Source organism: Cupressus sempervirens, chromosome 3, assembly GCF_028749045.1.
Source record: "Cupressus sempervirens isolate cs-2001-9-10 chromosome 3, ASM2874904v1, whole genome shotgun sequence".
NCBI lineage: Eukaryota > Viridiplantae > Streptophyta > Pinopsida > Cupressales > Cupressaceae > Cupressus > Cupressus sempervirens.
The window spans coordinates 494,987,815-495,005,382 of NC_143120.1; the positions used below are offsets into that span (position 1 = coordinate 494,987,815).

Below are 17,568 nucleotides of genomic sequence, written 5' to 3' on the forward strand. Positions count from 1 at the left end.
TTGAAAAGTTGCTAGAAAATATCTGGACTTTCATACCTTTAGTAGATTATCAGCAAGAACGTATCCATGAGATATCATATCCTCATCCTGAAATAATTAGAAATTCTGCTAAAAATACATTCCAAGGTCCTGGGAAATAATTTCTGTGAACTGATCAAATTTTGCAATGATCCATAATTGACAATATGCATTAATATATAGAAATCAAATTATACTGCCCATCAGGCACACCATAGAAAAACCTGGCTTATTTGAGCAGAATCTCCCTCCAAGATGCTTGAAACACCTAGAGACCGAAAGCCAGGAACAGGGAACAATTGTGGGCAAAGGAAATTAAGCCGTGTTGAAAGTCTTGCACTGGATTTCAATATGGGATATCGTGTATTCTTTCTGTTAAAAATATGGAACAAAAAAACAAGATAATGCATTTGTGAGAAACTAAAAATCTTGATATCTTGTAAAAATTCAGAAAAGCTTTCAGAAATTTTAAAAGGTTGTGTATTGATGACCAACATCTCTTGTTAACAAAACAGTTAAACATCAAAGCAGAATGAATCATGTGTTTTGTCAATATGAATACATACATATTTGTTTAAAGCATATATTGACCAGAGCAAAAATTGATGGAACCAATAGATAAAAATAATTATCTGTCTCAAACACATACAATTCATGCCCAGCCATAATATGTTGAGCGCCCTCAAATTTTGACATCCATTCTACATAATCTGAACATTTTGTGACAGAAGAAGGACTAAGATGAACAAAACAATTGACAGGTTTCTGAAGCTTCTCATAGCCAACATCCATGCCTGTAAAGAATTTACTGAGAGCGGGTGCAGACAGTAAATCTGGAAAATGTGAAATTGTTGGGCAATCAACAAAGAGAACAATAGGACCAGGAAATGATGGACCCAACACATCACTTGGGTGTACCTGCATAGTTACAGAGTCAATTAATCTTAGAATTTATTGCTGTTACATGAAAATGCAATAAACATGATTACAGATTATAAAATGAAACGAACATAATTTCTACAGAGGGTAACAAAAGTGAAGGCTGCAAATTACAATATTTAACATACCATTGCATCACCTTTATCTGACATCACCGACTTTCCAAGCTGGAGTTCACGGTACTTTGGTCCAGGCTTTAGCCCAAGTGCTTGAGCCTTTGATGGATCAAATTTTCCTTTGATATCAGGCAACTCACAGATATACACAACAGCAATATCACCAGGCTCATAATTTTCCTGGAGTTTCATGGTTGTTTCTGCAATTTTTGACGATGCTTCTGATCCTAAACGAGGACGCTTAGGAGTTGACTCCATATTATTTTCTGTGTTGTTATTAGTCCCATCAGAAACTTCTATACCCAATTCTGCTTCCTGATGATGTCTTTTTACACTACTGGGGAATAAAAGAACAGCAGATATTTGTACAAGCTCATCTTTGTAAAGTACTATTGGCTGTGTTGATATGCCTCCATTAGAAGTATGAGGCACTGCACTACCTTCTGATTCAAGCCCTAGACCAAAACTATGGGTATGGACAACAGCAGAATTTGGAATAAACAACCGCATTGCACCTAATAAATATTCTAGATCAGAGGGGCCCCAGATGTTGACCTGTTAGAAAGAATAAAACATGCCAGTTGGTCAACATGATTAATTAAGGAAAGTAAAACATATTTTCCAATGAGAAATTGATCCATAAAAATCAAGAAAGTGATCACTTCCAGAAGTTGCAATTCTCAGAAGCTACTCAGTTTTGTAACCAGAATGAAACCAGCTGCCCCTATAGGGGGCAATTTTGAAACCGCTGGTTATTCTGAAGCGGTGATTTCAAAACTGTCCTGGTAACTTCGAAAGCGGCACTTGCAATATAAGGCACTTTTATCCTGATACCAAAAAATGAGATTTGGAAGCGAACAGTCTGAGGTTCTCCTTCCAGATTTACTTCTGGAACTTTCTTGCACACAAGGACATCCTAAAATCGATAAAAGGGTAAGAGAAAGTTGAACTGTACCATGGGAGAGGTAGAGTTGAGTGTTATAGAACATAGAGGAGTAGAGATCATTGTGTTTTGTCCCATAGGTTTAACAGTGTGTAACTGTAACCCAATCAAGCAGGAGTGGATTGCTTTCTATGATCCTTCACAACTAAAGAAAATTCTCTAGCTTAAAGCAACAATTCAGTAGTCGTGTATGAGTCACTACCAAAGCTGGTTTTACACTTTCCAAGGGATTTTCAGGATAAAAACTGTATGTACAGTTCTCTTGTACAACAATTTTATTCCTGATTGTCATTTATTTTAGTTACAAGTAACACAGTGAAATTTTGCATCAGTTATTAATTTCTATTACTAGTTGTAGATCAGATTACGCATCAGAAATATTTAATGCCATTATGATATCTTTAGAACTTCAGTATTGAGCTTCATTTCCCAAACAAATTATGTTAGGTGCAAGACGATGAAATTTGATTACCGTCATTCCATCATCTCCTATGCCAGCCATGGTCAAAAGAAGGCCTGTGCAACACAAATCACAAAAGAAATCATGACATGAATGCTTAAGAAAAACATATCCAAGGAATTGACATCAGTACGAAAAATTCAACAATTATCAATGTGATTCTTATGGATTGTTTAAACATATTCAAACAACAATAAAATAACTAGTGAGACCATTCCTAGCTACTAACCTGGAAGACCACCTGCAGTTTCTGAGCAAACCCGAGTGAGGAATATGTGATCCAACTGAGGCCAAAAATTATAGGTTCTTAGCCAATACATGCAATGGCCTCAACAAAACTATGAATACAAAATAATTCTTGTCATAAAGGTAATGCACACATAAACTTCACTTATCATAAAGGTAATGCACGAATAAACTTTACTTATCTATCTTGCAAGCAATCACCTTTAATATTCACAAACCGAGAAAAACTTTGCTTCAAAATACAACTTACTCTTGATAACTTCAACCTGTGTTCAGTAAAGAACCGTTGTATCCCCTAAAAGAAAAGAAAAGTCTATTCAGCTGTGTAATCACCTTCCAAATGCACAAGAAATGCCAAAACTAGTATTAATGAAATTGTCTAAACCTGCATGTGATGCTAGTGATGCTTTGATTCAAACAACTGACCAACAAACATTTACATTGATCGCATGCCCTTCCCCTAACATCATCTCAAATGCCAATAAGAAGTATTAATTTGAAGGAAGCGTCCAAAAACAAACATAAAATGATGTTATTCCTGGACCCTGGTCAATCACAACAGCAATATATCACATTATATTAACCATTTCCTATACAATATAACCAATAATCAGCTTGAGCAAGTATTCTCCTGATTGCAATGGCTCTCGCCAAGCTATGGAACCTACAAGGAAGGTGTTTGTGTGAATTCAAGATATATAACACACGAAAACTGCCATAAACTTCAATACCTGAGATACTTTCTCCACTTAAATTAATTCTATCGCCATGTGAGAACAATGATCATTAATTTTGAAAAGCCTCCTAATTTAACCTTCCTCGTTAATTTGGTCAATGTTTCAAAAGACTTTAACAGTTTCCCTGAAAGTCGTGATGTTCCCAGTGTCTACATTATTAATTTAAAATTCGTAAATTACTGGAAATTATTGTCAATAAAGAACAATAGGCACCTGAATTCTTTTGCATTGAATAGACACAATTGAGATTAGTGCACATTTACGAATGCAGTATTTCACAAGGGTTCTTAACCTATTATCCACTACTAATATGAAAAAAAAAATCCATAAATCACAATAACAAGATGATGCTATGAAATAGAAAAATACAAATAAGTTCAAAATATATTTATTAAGGGCGAGAAAAATTTAATGCTCAGTTTGCCTTTTTTTATATACATGTTTAATCAGCCATTCAGGATATAAGTCCCAAACATATATCTAAAAAGAAATACATTCTATGGCTGCTATAATAACTCTCTGTTTGAAGCGGAAGGGACATATTGGAGCTTGTTTTCATCTTGTCATATTTACATTAACTCTTTATGCTTTTTTTTATTTCATAGAGCCAGTTACTCCAGCTTTTACCTACCCTTATGACTCAAATACTTACCTTTGTCAAGATCTTGGAACATTTTACTTTCAGGACAAGCAACAAATCTTTCTCTTAGTTTATCAGGAGCTACCTTCGATAACAACCTGTCAAGAAAAGCTTTTGGTAGAAAATGCTGATATAAAGGAAATAAATCCAGGCCCAAGACGATACATATCTGCAAAGATTGAAATTGGATTTTATTCTGATTGTTGAAAAGAAAGAATGTGCATTCTGAAGCTTGTAACCTTAGTGTTTTAGGGTGCAGACTCTAGCCTGATTGACAAAGTTTGTTTGACAAAAAGATAACTCTCTTTGAAAATCTGACCACAGTTTATACTACAAAACATTAACAAATGTGAGACAATTGTGCAGGAAAGACATGGCATCTCCTGCATTTATTAGTAAATCTAATAAATGCTTTCAACAATCAGGTACCACACATTTCCCCTCTAAATCAAACATGTTATATTTTTATGTAGCTCACTTTCTGATTAGTTTGATATGTAACTGAATCTTTGACAATCCAGTCCAAGTGTGTGCCATGAACTAAGGGACCATACAGATTGACACAAAAAAGAAATCAATGTATTACGTATTTGTTGTCACCACTAGACCCAACTTCAAATATTGTCCCCACCTTCTAATTAGGGCAAAGTCAAGCACAAGCAATAGTTGTTTCAGAATGGTGACGTTACTGTTATCAGGTGTTTTACATATTACTCTGCCCTGACTAAAATTCTAATCAAAGGTTTCTCCTTGTTACCCTCGTGAACTATAAAAATATTGACTGTTTCGTGGGTTGTGTGGGCATAAATGAATATGTAGTATAGTTCAATTTCCTTTCCTTTAACAAAGCAGGGCTTGTTTTATTTCAAATAAAAGAATTTTGTTTTCAAGATTTTGCCAGTGGCTCCAAGGCACAGCTCTGCGCCTCTTTCATTCCTGTATGCCCAAATTATTTTCTTTAAGCAAAGTGTGTAAAATGATGCAGCTTTGACTCGTTTGCCAACTCCATCCGTAATGTTTTAAGCTAGGTACTTCTACACTTTGTACTGTTCAAATTTTGTACCTCTATATTTTGATCTCACGGCCTAAATAATGAGTCCATCTACACCCGAAGTGCCTCTAGTGATCGAAAAGGTAAACTTTTTAACTTACGGGCATAAGTTAACAACAAAAGTATTGGATTTTAGCCAGTCTTTTCTGATGCTTTTATAATGTGCTGTAGGTGATTGCTTTTAAAATCAATGAATGTGATTATCTTGCAGGCATAACTCATGACCTAATATAAACCCTAAACCCTTAAAATCGGAACTTGCAGAAAAAGAAACCTGGGCCTCGACATAAATCAAGATCATATCCTAAATACGTATCTACAAAGCAAATACACTATTTCGAAACATGGGCACATTTTCCATTAAGTAAAGTCCTGATAACATGTGAAATCACCTCTCCGGCATTGAAGATGAAGCGCTGATGATCAAAAAACAACAGAACAGAGGGAGATGTCTCATGGGTGTCTTTTAGCCAGTCTTTTCTGATGCTTTTATAATGTGCTGTAGGTGATTGCTTTTAAAATCAATGAATGTGATTATCTTGCAGGCATAACTCATGAACTAATATAAACCCTAAACCCTTAAAATCGGAACTTGCAGAAAAAGAAACCTGGGCCTCGACATAAATCAAGATCATATCCTAAATACGTATCTACAAAGCAAATACACTATTTCGAAACATTGGCACATTTTCCATTAAGTAAAGTCCTGATAACATGTGAAATCACCTCTCCGGCATTGAAGATGAAGCGCTGATGATCAAAAAACAACAGAACAGAGGGAGATGTCTCATGGGTGTCCATCCCAGTCCCGAGGACCTGTAGCAACCCAAAAAGAAAGGCATAAAAGCTTACATGATCTGAAACACAGTATCTATAAAAAAAATATCAGAAGCAACAAACAAAACCAACCTGGACATAAGCAATGGTATTGACAGGATTTATACTCCTAGTCTTGAGCTTAACCTGCTTGGGACCTGCTTTATCCCGCCCTTCCATCCTCTTTTTATTGAAATCTTTGGGTTCCTCTTCATCCATTTCTGAACTTCGTTTTCTAACACTGCTAGAGCCTTCTTTTCTTGTAGATATCCCTCTTTTGAATTGTTTGAGTTGCCCGCTTCTTCTTCCCCTTCCTCCAGCAGCAGCGAAAACAACTGTAGGAAAATGTTTAATGGAGAATTCAGGGTGGATCTCGGGACTTTTAAATATTGATTTAATGGGTTTCTTCAAAAAAGATTTCAGTGGACTAAATGTAGCTGGACGAAGCGCTGAGTGGAGGAACAGATTGAGATGAGCCATTTTGATGTTAATCTAGTCTAAAGCCGGTTGTAGACTAGAAAGAAAGAATAAAGAAATAAATAATATTTTCAATAAAGAAGGAATTATTCATAAAAATATATTATTAAGTTGATAGACTTCTTCTTTGAGCACTCAAACCATGTCTCTACTCTTTTTAATCTTATGTGGTTTAAATTATCCATTCTCTTGTTCAGCTAATATTTTTAATATTCTATCATGTGACATGGCAAATATTATTTTTTAAATTTCATTCGAGTTATTCTATTTTCATTCGTGTCCTCTAAATAATTCTTTTAAAAAAAAAAAAAATCTTTCTTTTTAAATATAAAAATAAAAATTTTAGTAAAATAACAAATATTATATGAACAATTCAGATATTTTCAATAATTTAATTTAATTTAATCTAGAGAATTACTATTATTCTAATAAAAATTTAAATAGTATTTACATAACTTAATATATTCATTATTTAAAATTTATTCCAAACAAAAATATGAACTCCTACCATAAATGCAATTTAGTGTCTCGCACTCAAACCATGTCTTATGTCCAAACTGGTGGTATATTTTAATCTCACATGGTTTTTGCCTTGCAAAATTGCTCATTCTTTTGATTGTTCAGCTAATATTTTTAATATCCTACCATGTGACATGACAAATATTGTTTTCTTAGTTTCATTTGAGTTGTTCTATTTTCATTCGACATCCTCCAAATAATTCTTCGATAAAAAGCTTACTTTTTAAATATAAAAATAAAAATTATAGTAAAATAATGACTATTAGTCAAGCAAAATGAACATTTTCTAATATTTTTTAAAAATAAAATTAACAATCTAATTTAATTATTTATATGAGCAATTTAGATATTTTCAATAATTTAATTTAAACTAGAGAATTACTATTTAAATAATAGCTACATAACTTAATATATTCATTATTTAAAATTTATTCCAAACAAAAATATCTTATTTCTAACCTACTTAATATTATTAGATTTGAACTGATATTTTTTATAATTTATAAAATTATAATACTAAATATTATCTTTTAATTTCAATCAACTTCATCAATAATCTAGAATAAATATATTTATTTAAAATTTAATTGAATCAAGATATTTTTCTAAAAATTAAAATATTTTAAATTTTATATATATATTGTTGGTGTAAATAGGTATTTACTATTTACACTTTACTTAAGTTTACTTAAGTTAGTGCATTATTTTATTATTTCTCCTTATGATACACTTAGGAGTTTGTGCACCTTCTTGAGTTGTCATGTAGACAACATAAAAGTACGCAACTCTAATTTAGCACATGTTGTCTACAACATTGTTTTGTGTGTCACACCATTGTAGGCTTATCCTCACATCATCGCACTTACTTCCGTGCTTAATGGAGGATAACCCACATCTGGTGGATATGTGTCTGGTTGTAGGACTTATCATGATGTTGATTCTGAGGCGTTCTAGATGCATCTCAGAGGCCTTTATATTGAGGCACTTCTAGTGTACTTATACATTGTATTGAATATTATACAGTTATTCTGATCATACTCTGGTCTAATTTGTGCTTGTGTTTTGAGTTCCTTGGTCTTGGGTGAATTCTACCCTAAGGCAGATTCTTACATGGTATTAGAGCTAAGGAAGATACTCGTCACATAGCCATTGGAGACCTGGTTGCTTCATCTCTCTAAGAGACCCGATTCAAATCTAAAGCATTAGTAGCAATTGGGAGCGTCTAGAGCCAAAGTGGACTTCGTTATTGCGTCCAGAGCAACAATTTGGTAAAGATTGATTATAAATTTGCCTATTTTAGGCCATAGTCAACCGATAGGCAAAAAAAAATTGCAAATCAGAACTCGAAGGCCCGATTTGCAAAGTCAGGTATGATCTTTTTTCGATCTGATAAATTCATTATTCAGATCTATTAATTCTAATTTTTTTTACATTTTTGAAATTGTTGGCCAGGTAGAGAAAAAAATTTAGCCCAAGCACCGGGTAGTCACAGCCCGGCCTTGAGCAGTGTGGAATATTACACAGTTCACAGAATATTCTTTATTATTTTTGCAGGCTTTTGGGCCGCATATTTCACACTTAAAGTCCAGCAAATATTCCTTTAAGATCGGCGGCCTAGATTCCCCACATACCGACGACCACTACTTTCCACTGACCAAGCCAAAGTCTGTGCGAGCAGTCCATAATCGGTGGTCTATTTGCTTACTCTACACGGGCTCTTCTATTTAAAATAACCACAGACCCAACACCCGCTAAATGTGGGATTTTTAAATAAAACTCGGCAACCAAAAAATTTAAGTCGGCAACCGTTGTGATAAAATTTGATGCCGCATTTTTTAAAACCTTCCGCTACGACCTCCGACCCCGCCCACACACGCAGTAGCCAGTGAAGTCGCCACACGGTAAGCTCCCCCTGCACAAGGACACACGGCAGTGCACAAATTGACATGTGGCACGGTAATACTGATCTCTCTGACCATGCCAGCTCAGACCCAACGTTCAATAAACCACCGACACGTGGATTCCAGCACCCAGTCAGCGTAGTCAAAGACAGTCACAACACATTAGCAACTTTACACATCAACTATCCATGTAGGATTTTTCTGTAATTTTGTGTACAATTTTTGTACGAATCCATACATGTCACGTCAGCAGTTGTACAAGGTAATGTCATCACGGGCCTGTCATTTTTGCTAATGTCAGTAAATCACGAGCCTAAATTTGACAGTCATTTGATCATCATTCTAGGGCATTTTTTAACTGTTGTGACAGTTGTTTGACCCTCAAAGTTAACACAGTGTTTTCCTTTGCAGACCCCTCTTCAGATCCAGTTTTGATTTGGCAGCCCAACTTCAAACGGCCATAACTTGATCATCTAGACTCCAAATCACGTGCGATTTTTTTTATTTTGGGTAAAAAAAATTTGAATTTTTTAGTGGTGCAGCTAGTTTTTGGTTTTGGTGCACGGATTTGTTAGAATTAGCATTTTTTGGTGACTGCACCTGTCTAATCCTGCGATTTGCAACTTTAAACGCATCGTATGGGCACATCTAGACTCCTTTTCAGGTTCCTTTTTTTTTTGAAAGCGCATATATTTTCGTCTAGTTTTCAAATCTGCAATTAGATTGTAGTCTTATTTGGACAAAAGTATCACTTTCAAAGATAGGTCTTGTTTTGCATTGTATTGCTTCACAATTGTTGTAATTTTTAGCTATATTGTAATAGTTTAGATTTGTACTCTATAAAAAGGTTGTAATCAGCAAAATCAAAAAGTCCACTTTGTCCTTTTTGGCAAGTGGCCCATTGTAAACGCACTATATCTAAAGTGCCAAAATCATTCATTTGGGGGGGATTTTTTGATTGAGTGAAAAGGGGGGGGGGGGGGGGGGGGGGGGGGGGGTGTGTATTGTGTACTATGTCTCCTTGATCTTGTGTTCTTGCATTATGGGTTCTTTTTCAAAGTTAACTCCACATGATTGTGCTACTTGGAAAGAAAACAGAAAGAGCCATTGGTAGAAAAAGGTTTATTGTGTTATGTCACTGGTGTAGCAAAGAAACCTCCTACTAATGCTGATGCAACTCATAAAAAAGACTGGGAATCCAAACAAGAGATGGCCTTAGGAACCTTGTTGAAAAATATCTCTGATCCTATCAAATTTCACATTAGGAAGCTTACAAATCCAATAGAGGTTTGGGCTAAACTTGAAGCTTTGTATGGGACAGTAGATGAAGACATGGCTTACACTATAGAGGATAAACTTCTCAAGTTGAATCCTAGAAATTTCAACACCATCAAGGACTATCTCACCCAAGTAGAAATGTATAGGGCACAACTGAAGGATTGTGGTGAACCCATCAAGGATGGAAAGATGATCAAACACATCATGACTTATCTTCCACCTGAATATGCTCCTTTTGTTTCTAGCTTTAATACACACAAATTGGCAATGGGTAGTGCCTATGTTAAGCCTTCATTCGAGAAATTCTCAGAAATGTTGATCTTAGAACATGACAATCTAGTGGGTATGGAAATTCTCAAGTCTTCCAAAACCAAAGCCTTGGTAGCAAATGAAGATAATTCAAGTGGTAAAAACTCCAACAAGAAGCAGAAGCAATGGAAGGCTAAGCCACAAGATGACACATAATAGTCCTCCTCAAAACAACAATTTCCTCAAATCAATCTTCTTCCACTCAACATTCTTCTTCACAATAAGAAAAGTCATCTTCCAAGAATAATCAAAAGGGGAACAATTCCAACAAGAAGGAGAAGAAAACATGTTCTTATTGTAAGAGGAATGGTCATGATGAACATGAGTGCAAAGATAAGCAGATTGATGAATTGGTCAACATTATGAGGAAACACAAAATTGATGTACCAAATGCATATAAGGACAAGGGATCTTCATCCAGTTCAAAGGGCAAGGGACAAGCTTTAGTTGCAAGTACAAACAATGCAGAGGAATGGGTTCTTGATTCAGTAGCAACACATCATATGGGTGCTTTAAGGGAGCAATTTTCCTCATTAAAAACATCAAATGTACCTTGCATCTATGTGGGAAATGATACTCAAGTTTAAGTAGAAGGTAAAGGCAATTTTGAGTTGGAAAATGGCATCTTCAAGAATGTACTTCATGTTCCTAACCTTAGCACCAACCTTCTCTCCATCTATCAAATCACTCACCATGGATGTGGCAACAAAGTAGAGTTCCTCCCCGACACAGTAGTGGTGAAAATTCTCAAAGATGATTCAATGGTGGCGGTTGGAAAGGCAAACCATGAGACTAGACTTTATTCTTTCTCACATTTTGTGCCTAAGTCCACGTCTCTTGCCTTGTTGACTCATTTAAACACAAAGTAAACTATGGCATGAAAGATTTGGACACCTTAATTATCGCTACCTTCAGCAGCTAAGTGGCAAGGAAATGGTCATTGGTCTACCTTAAGTCAAGTTTTTTAGAGGGTGTATGTCTAGGTTGCGAAGCAGGTAAACATTTCGAAGAGAAATATGACAAGGGGAAGTCTTGGAAGGCAACTGTTGTTCTAGAATTGGTTCATAGTGATGTAGCTGGCCCTTTTCTAGTACCATCCTTTGGTAAGGCCCGCCATGTTCTCACATTTATTGATGACTTTTCAAGGTACACTTGGGTCTTTTTCTTTGGTCATAAGAGTGAAGTCTTTGACAACTTTATCACATTCAGAGCTCAAGTTGAGAAAAAATCAAGGAAAGCCATCAAGATCCTAAGGACAGATAATGGCAAAGAATATGTCAACTCCATACTTATAGGCTTTGGCACACATGAGGGGATAGATCTTCAACATTCAGTTGCATATACGCCATAACAGAATAGTGTAGCTGAAAGAAAGAACAGAACCCTTAAGGAAATGACCACTTGTATGCTTCAACATAAGTCTCTCGATCACGTGTTTTGGGCTGAAGCCATGTGTTGTTCCAACTACATCCAAAACATAAGTCCACATAAGGCCTTAGATGGAATAACACCTTTTGAGGCATGGTGTGGCAGAAAACCAAGTGTAAAGCACTTCAAAGTTTTTGGTTGTCTAGCATGGGCAAGGATACCTCCACAAAAGTGAAAGGCATTAGAACCACAAAGTAAACCATGCATATTTGTTGGATATCCTGATCATCTCAAGGCATACAAACTAATGGATCCAGAGACTCATGAAATCTTTTATGAGAGGAGTGTTCACTTTGAAGAGACATGTCCAAGTTTGGCTTCTTCAACTCCTCCTTCCTCCTTCATGGATAGTGATGAAAGTGACTCGAAAAATGAGATTCCTCCAACTCTGACTAACAGGACACCACCTTCGCAAGGTCAACAAATAGTTGAGGCCATTCCTTCTTCTTCTTCCACTAAACCTCGTTAGGCACAACAAACTCTTGATGTAGTAGGTATAGGGCTTCAATTGGTTGGATACATAGACTTAGACTATACAGGAGACTTAGATTCTCGCAAGTCCACTTCAGGGTACATATTTCACCTTGGTTCTGGCCCTATTTATTGGCAAAGTAAGAAGCAGAACAATGTTGCTCTTTCTTCCATAGAGGCCGAGTATTGAGGAGCTATCAATGTAGCTACAGAGGCTCTTTGGTTACAACACATCCTAGAGGAGTTTGGATTTGATCTCCCTAAGCCTACAATTATTTCATTGTGACAACCAAAGTCCATTGAGATCTCTGAGCATCCAATTTAGCATCAACAGACTAAGCACATTGAGGTTCATATGCACTATATTAGAGAGCTTATACATGAGTAGATCATTGCACTATAGTACTGTCCTACAACAGAGTAGGTCACTGATATCTTCACCCAACCCTTCATTGAGGTCAAGTATACTCATTTGTGAGATCTCTTGGGGGTGCGGGATGTTGCAGAAGTTTTGAGGTCTTCTCTCTCATCTTCTCTATTGTACTCATCTCTCTTTTTGGAGGAGGGCTTTTCCCATGAGGTTTTCCATCTTTCTCCACTTTATGAGAGATTGCATTGCATCATTCTATAGCATTGCTTTTGTATATGGGTACCTAACATGGCCTCATAGCCAAGACCCATCCTGCATTAGTGAGCTTAAGTGCATTCCCCCAAGTTGCACTTAAGGGGGGGTGTTGGTGTAAATAGGTATTTACTATTTACACTTTACTTAAGTTTACTTAGGTTAGTGCATTATTTTATTATTTCTCTTTATGAGACACTTAGAAGTTTGTGCACCTTCTTGAGTTTCCATGTAGACAACATAGAAGTACGCAACTCTAATTTAGCACATGTTGTCTACAACACTATTTTGTGTATCACACCATTGTAGGCTTATCCTCTCATCATTGCACTTACTTCCATGCTTAATGGAGGATAACCCATATCTGGTGGGCATGTGCCTAGTTGTAGGACTTATCATGATGTTGATTTTGAGGCATTCAAGATGCATCTCAAAGGCCTTTACATTGAGGCACTCCTAGTGTACTTGTACATTGTATTGAATACTATACAATTATTTTGATCATACTTTGGTCTAATTTGTGCTTGTGTTTTGAGTTCCTTGGTCTTGGGTGAATTCTACCCTAAGGAAAATTCTTATATATATATGTATGTATGTATGTATGTATATTATTGAAAGCTTTTAATCAAAAAATTAAACCTCATGTAACTTATCTTTTATTTTTTATATGATTATTAATAGAAATATTCTCAAGCATTTAAAAATAAATTTTAAATTTAAAAAATGAAAAAATTATATATATATATATATCTATATATATATATATATATATATATATATATATATATATATATATATATATATATATATATATATATATATATATATATATATATATATATATATATATATATATATATATATATCTATCTTTTAATTATAAAAGATTAAACAACTAGTAACTTAATGAAACATGATGACAGAAGTAGAATATGTGAAATATGCAAAAAAATGCAGACTACTCGAAAAAAGCAACATGCACAAATAAGATAATCGAACCCAATAATCAAACATTAGTGAAAAGCTTTTGCCCTGGTAGGGCAAAAATGTTTACTCAAAACACTATGTATCTATTAGAAGGAAACCAAAATGATCAGCAAACGCACCTTCGTCTTCCTATCAGCAACAAATTTGTAGTATTATCAAACAAAAAAAATGGAGACAATGCTCAAAAAGGAGATGCCTTCAACACCATAGTCAAATTAAATGAAGAAAGACATGGGGAGATTATCAAAATGCAAGGAAACCCAAACTTGACCTCCAAGGAAGAAGAGGGTTGGCAACGAGTAAAATCAAGAAGGAATAGGAGAAGAAAGATGTATCAAAAAATAATAACAACTGGCATCAACAAACTATCGGCGAGAGAACTCATCAATAGCCAAGAACATTTCTTCGGCAAAACACAATATGCAAAGAAATAAGCTAGGGCCATAGATCAGATCCCATCCATAGTTAAGTTAGACACAAACAACACTCAAAAGATACCAAAGCCTTTCAAAATCTTAGAAGCAAATTGTGTCCCATTAGGTCAAAACTAGCAACAATCATTGCCTGGAGAGGAAATTAGGGTTTCCACTATTAAGACTCAAACCCTGAAAGTATGCATTCCTCTACATAAAAGAATAAATGAAAAGAAAGACATTACTAATAAAGGATCGTTTCCTTCTATGGAGATGCCATCTAATCACAAATAATTTTTTGAAATACTAATCATAAGTGACAGGTATGTAGAAGAAAAATGCAAGGAATGCTCAGAGCTAGGCATATACACATACTAGAGCGGCCCAAGTAGGTATCTATCAAATCTGTTAAAAAGAGTAGAAAAGATCAACAAGCAACGAGTAAGTATTAGTACTTTTCCAAAATTGTCATTTTACATTCACTACGAAAATAAGGAAATCAAGAATAGATTAATTTCAATTTCTAGTTGCTTTTGTAAAAGATTCTTAGATTAGTTTTTAGCTTGGGAACCAAATTGGAATGATGAAAAGGTTAAGCAAATACCCACCTGGATAAAATGTAAAAAAAATTCACCTAAAATTAAACATCTTCAAACCCTAGTGAAAATTGGTAAATCCCTAGGGAACTTATTAGGCATCGAAGCTAAATATAACCAATCTAGCAATATAAATTTTTAATCAAAACAATGTATGGTTAGGAAGAATTAAAAACAAAAAAATTAATAATAAATAGATCTTTCTACAAGCTATGTTTTACAAAGTATGAGGGAGAAATCACAGTAATCATTAAACCCAATTTGTATATTGATTACAAAACATTAAACATGAAAGAAGCACTCAGGAGCATAAGAATGAATAAGAAGAAGGAAAGAACAAAGGAATCAAAAGCTCAGAAGGAAAAGAAAGTAAGGGACAGTAAGGGTAAGTAGGAAGGATATAAAATAGAAAGGGAAGTCATTGGTCAAAATAGTCATTCAGTGGAAAGAAATATAGAAGAGAAAAGAACAAAACAAAGAGACATGAGAAATAATGGGGAAATATATAAGAGAATAGAAGATCTTCAAAAGACTCATAACAAATTTACCACTCTAAAGGAATTGTATACAAGTTACGAAATAGGACTAATACTGACTGAAATGTACTATATGACAAAGGTAAATATATTGGCTCATGAATTTACTGTATAACGAAGGTAAAGATATTGGCTCATGGCAAAGGGGATTGGGCAAGCAAGGGTCGAGTATACAATTTAAGACATGCCAAAAAGAGAATAAAGCTTCAAAGGAGACATAGAAGAGTGTTTAGGAATTAAATAAAATGACTCGTGATATCATATTACTTTAAAATGACATTGAAGACCAAATTTTGATAAGTGAACAATACCACTTCAAGCATGGGTATAGACCACAATAGGATGAGAAAGAAAGTAAAGAGAAAAACCTAATTAATTTAGAACTAAGGGGGAAGAACTTAGGAATCAAGATCAAAGGAGAATCTTCAAAAAAAAAAGAATCACTTCGAGCATGGGTATAGACCACAATAGGATGAGAAAGAAAGTAAAGAGAAAAAACTTAATTGATTCAAAACTAAAGGGGAAGAACTTAAGAAGCTAGATTAGAGGAGAATCTTTAGAAAAAAGAAGAATCAGAGAAACTCAGAAGTAGGAAGTAAGTATTCAAGAGAATGTAAGCAAAGAAAAATAAATAGCATTTAGACAAGGAACCAACCAAGATCAGACTATTGATCAAAATACAATATCAGAATCCTACAGTCAAGATTGCAATGAAATAAAAGAGAGAAGAGAACATCAGGAAGGTGGAAGCTTAATACCATCAACTAACTCAGCTCATGGGAGCAATATAACAATCTGGAAGAAATCAAAGAAAAGGAGTTATAAATTATGGCAGACATCGACAAATGGGAAAGACATATTTGGAGAAGAATCAAACATAGACTTAAGTAGAACAGAGGGATCTTTGATCCCCTTAGAAGTAGCAACCTTTATAGAAGTTCAAGAGTAGGAGAAAAAATCTACACATGTAGAGGAAAATTTCGAGGTAGAGCATATTGGTAATAACTAGAACTGGGAAATATCAAATCATAATATTGCTCTTAATTTGTGAGTAGAGGTATAACGAAATTTATAAATTTAGTAGATATAATTCAGCCAATATATGAAGAACAAAATCTTTTGGTGACTTTCCAAGGTTATCATTTATTAGTTTAGATGTCTATTTTTTCACTAACCATGATGAATGTTAAGCCAAGAAGGAGGGATGAGTGAGTTGCTCAAATTGGGAGAAACGTTAGTGTAAAGGCAAGACTTGACTCTATTAAGCAGGCATATTTGCTCACGTCAAGGGTATTAAAAGATGTAATTAAATGTGATGTAATTTGACTAGTGTATGCCCCTTTGATGATGTAATTAAATAAGATGTAATTAAACATGTTGTAATTTTGACTAGGGTTTGCCCCCTTTTAAGATGTAATAATAAAGGACGTTTGTCCCAGGCTAGACTGGAGGTTTCCTTCTCCATTCTTTCCTACCAGTGCCCATTTGAATGAGGAAATGTTGTTGTAATTTATTTATTTGAATAAATAAAAATAATCAAGGCCTTGGCCATTTACCGATCAAACAAAAAAAAAAACTAGAACTGGGAAGAATTTGGGATATTGAATGATACATTTAACCCGCAGGAAAGTGAGAAGGCTAGAAAAGAAAAAGAACAAAAGAATAATGGAGAGGATAATGAATTCGTTGAACAAATAATTGAAGAATTAATAGACAAGGACCAGTGATCAATGAGGATCATAACATGGAATGCTAAGGGTCTAAATGCCCCTAGTAAGCAATGATTGTTAAAACATAGTCTTAGCTTATTGAATCAGATATAATATTGTTATAAGAAACTAAATTAAATAAAGAAGAGGGAGACAAATTAAAGAAAAGACTAGGTAGATGGAAAATAGAAATGAAAGAATCAAATGGGGCCTTAGGAGGAATGAAAATCATATGGAACATGCGATCAATAGATATCAAAATTATAGAATCCAATAACAATTGGATTGTTGTCACAAAAGTTTGCACCCTTGTCCAAAGTTTTTACCTAAGGACAACCTTGTGAAACATGGAAACA

General features: G+C 34.7%; 1 protein-coding gene across 3 annotated transcripts in view; it reads right to left on the bottom strand.

Annotated features, from left to right (window-relative positions):
* The window catches only part of TRZ4 (tRNAse Z4), a 59,682-nt gene extending 53,210 nt beyond the window's left edge, over window positions 1–6,472 (bottom strand). Inside the window, exons 1-9 of one of the 3 annotated variants that reach the window (XM_089820523.1) lie at window positions 6,060–6,472; window positions 5,877–5,966; window positions 2,973–3,017; window positions 2,706–2,760; window positions 2,489–2,532; window positions 1,086–1,628; window positions 668–936; window positions 243–390; window positions 37–87 (exon numbers count right to left, since the gene is read on the bottom strand). In XM_089820523.1, the coding sequence (XP_089676649.1) occupies window positions 37–87; window positions 243–390; window positions 668–936; window positions 1,086–1,628; window positions 2,489–2,532; window positions 2,706–2,760; window positions 2,973–3,017; window positions 5,877–5,966; window positions 6,060–6,446 (1,632 nt within the window). In that variant the 5' untranslated portion in view covers window positions 6,447–6,472. Of the gene's footprint in view, window positions 1–36; window positions 88–242; window positions 391–667; window positions 937–1,085; window positions 1,629–2,488; window positions 2,533–2,705; window positions 2,761–2,972; window positions 3,018–3,107; window positions 3,183–5,542; window positions 5,844–5,876; window positions 5,967–6,059 lie in introns of those variants that run through there. The other 2 variants (XM_089820525.1, XM_089820526.1) reach the window with 2 other exon arrangements.
* Window positions 6,473–17,568: the final 11,096 nt, after the last annotated feature.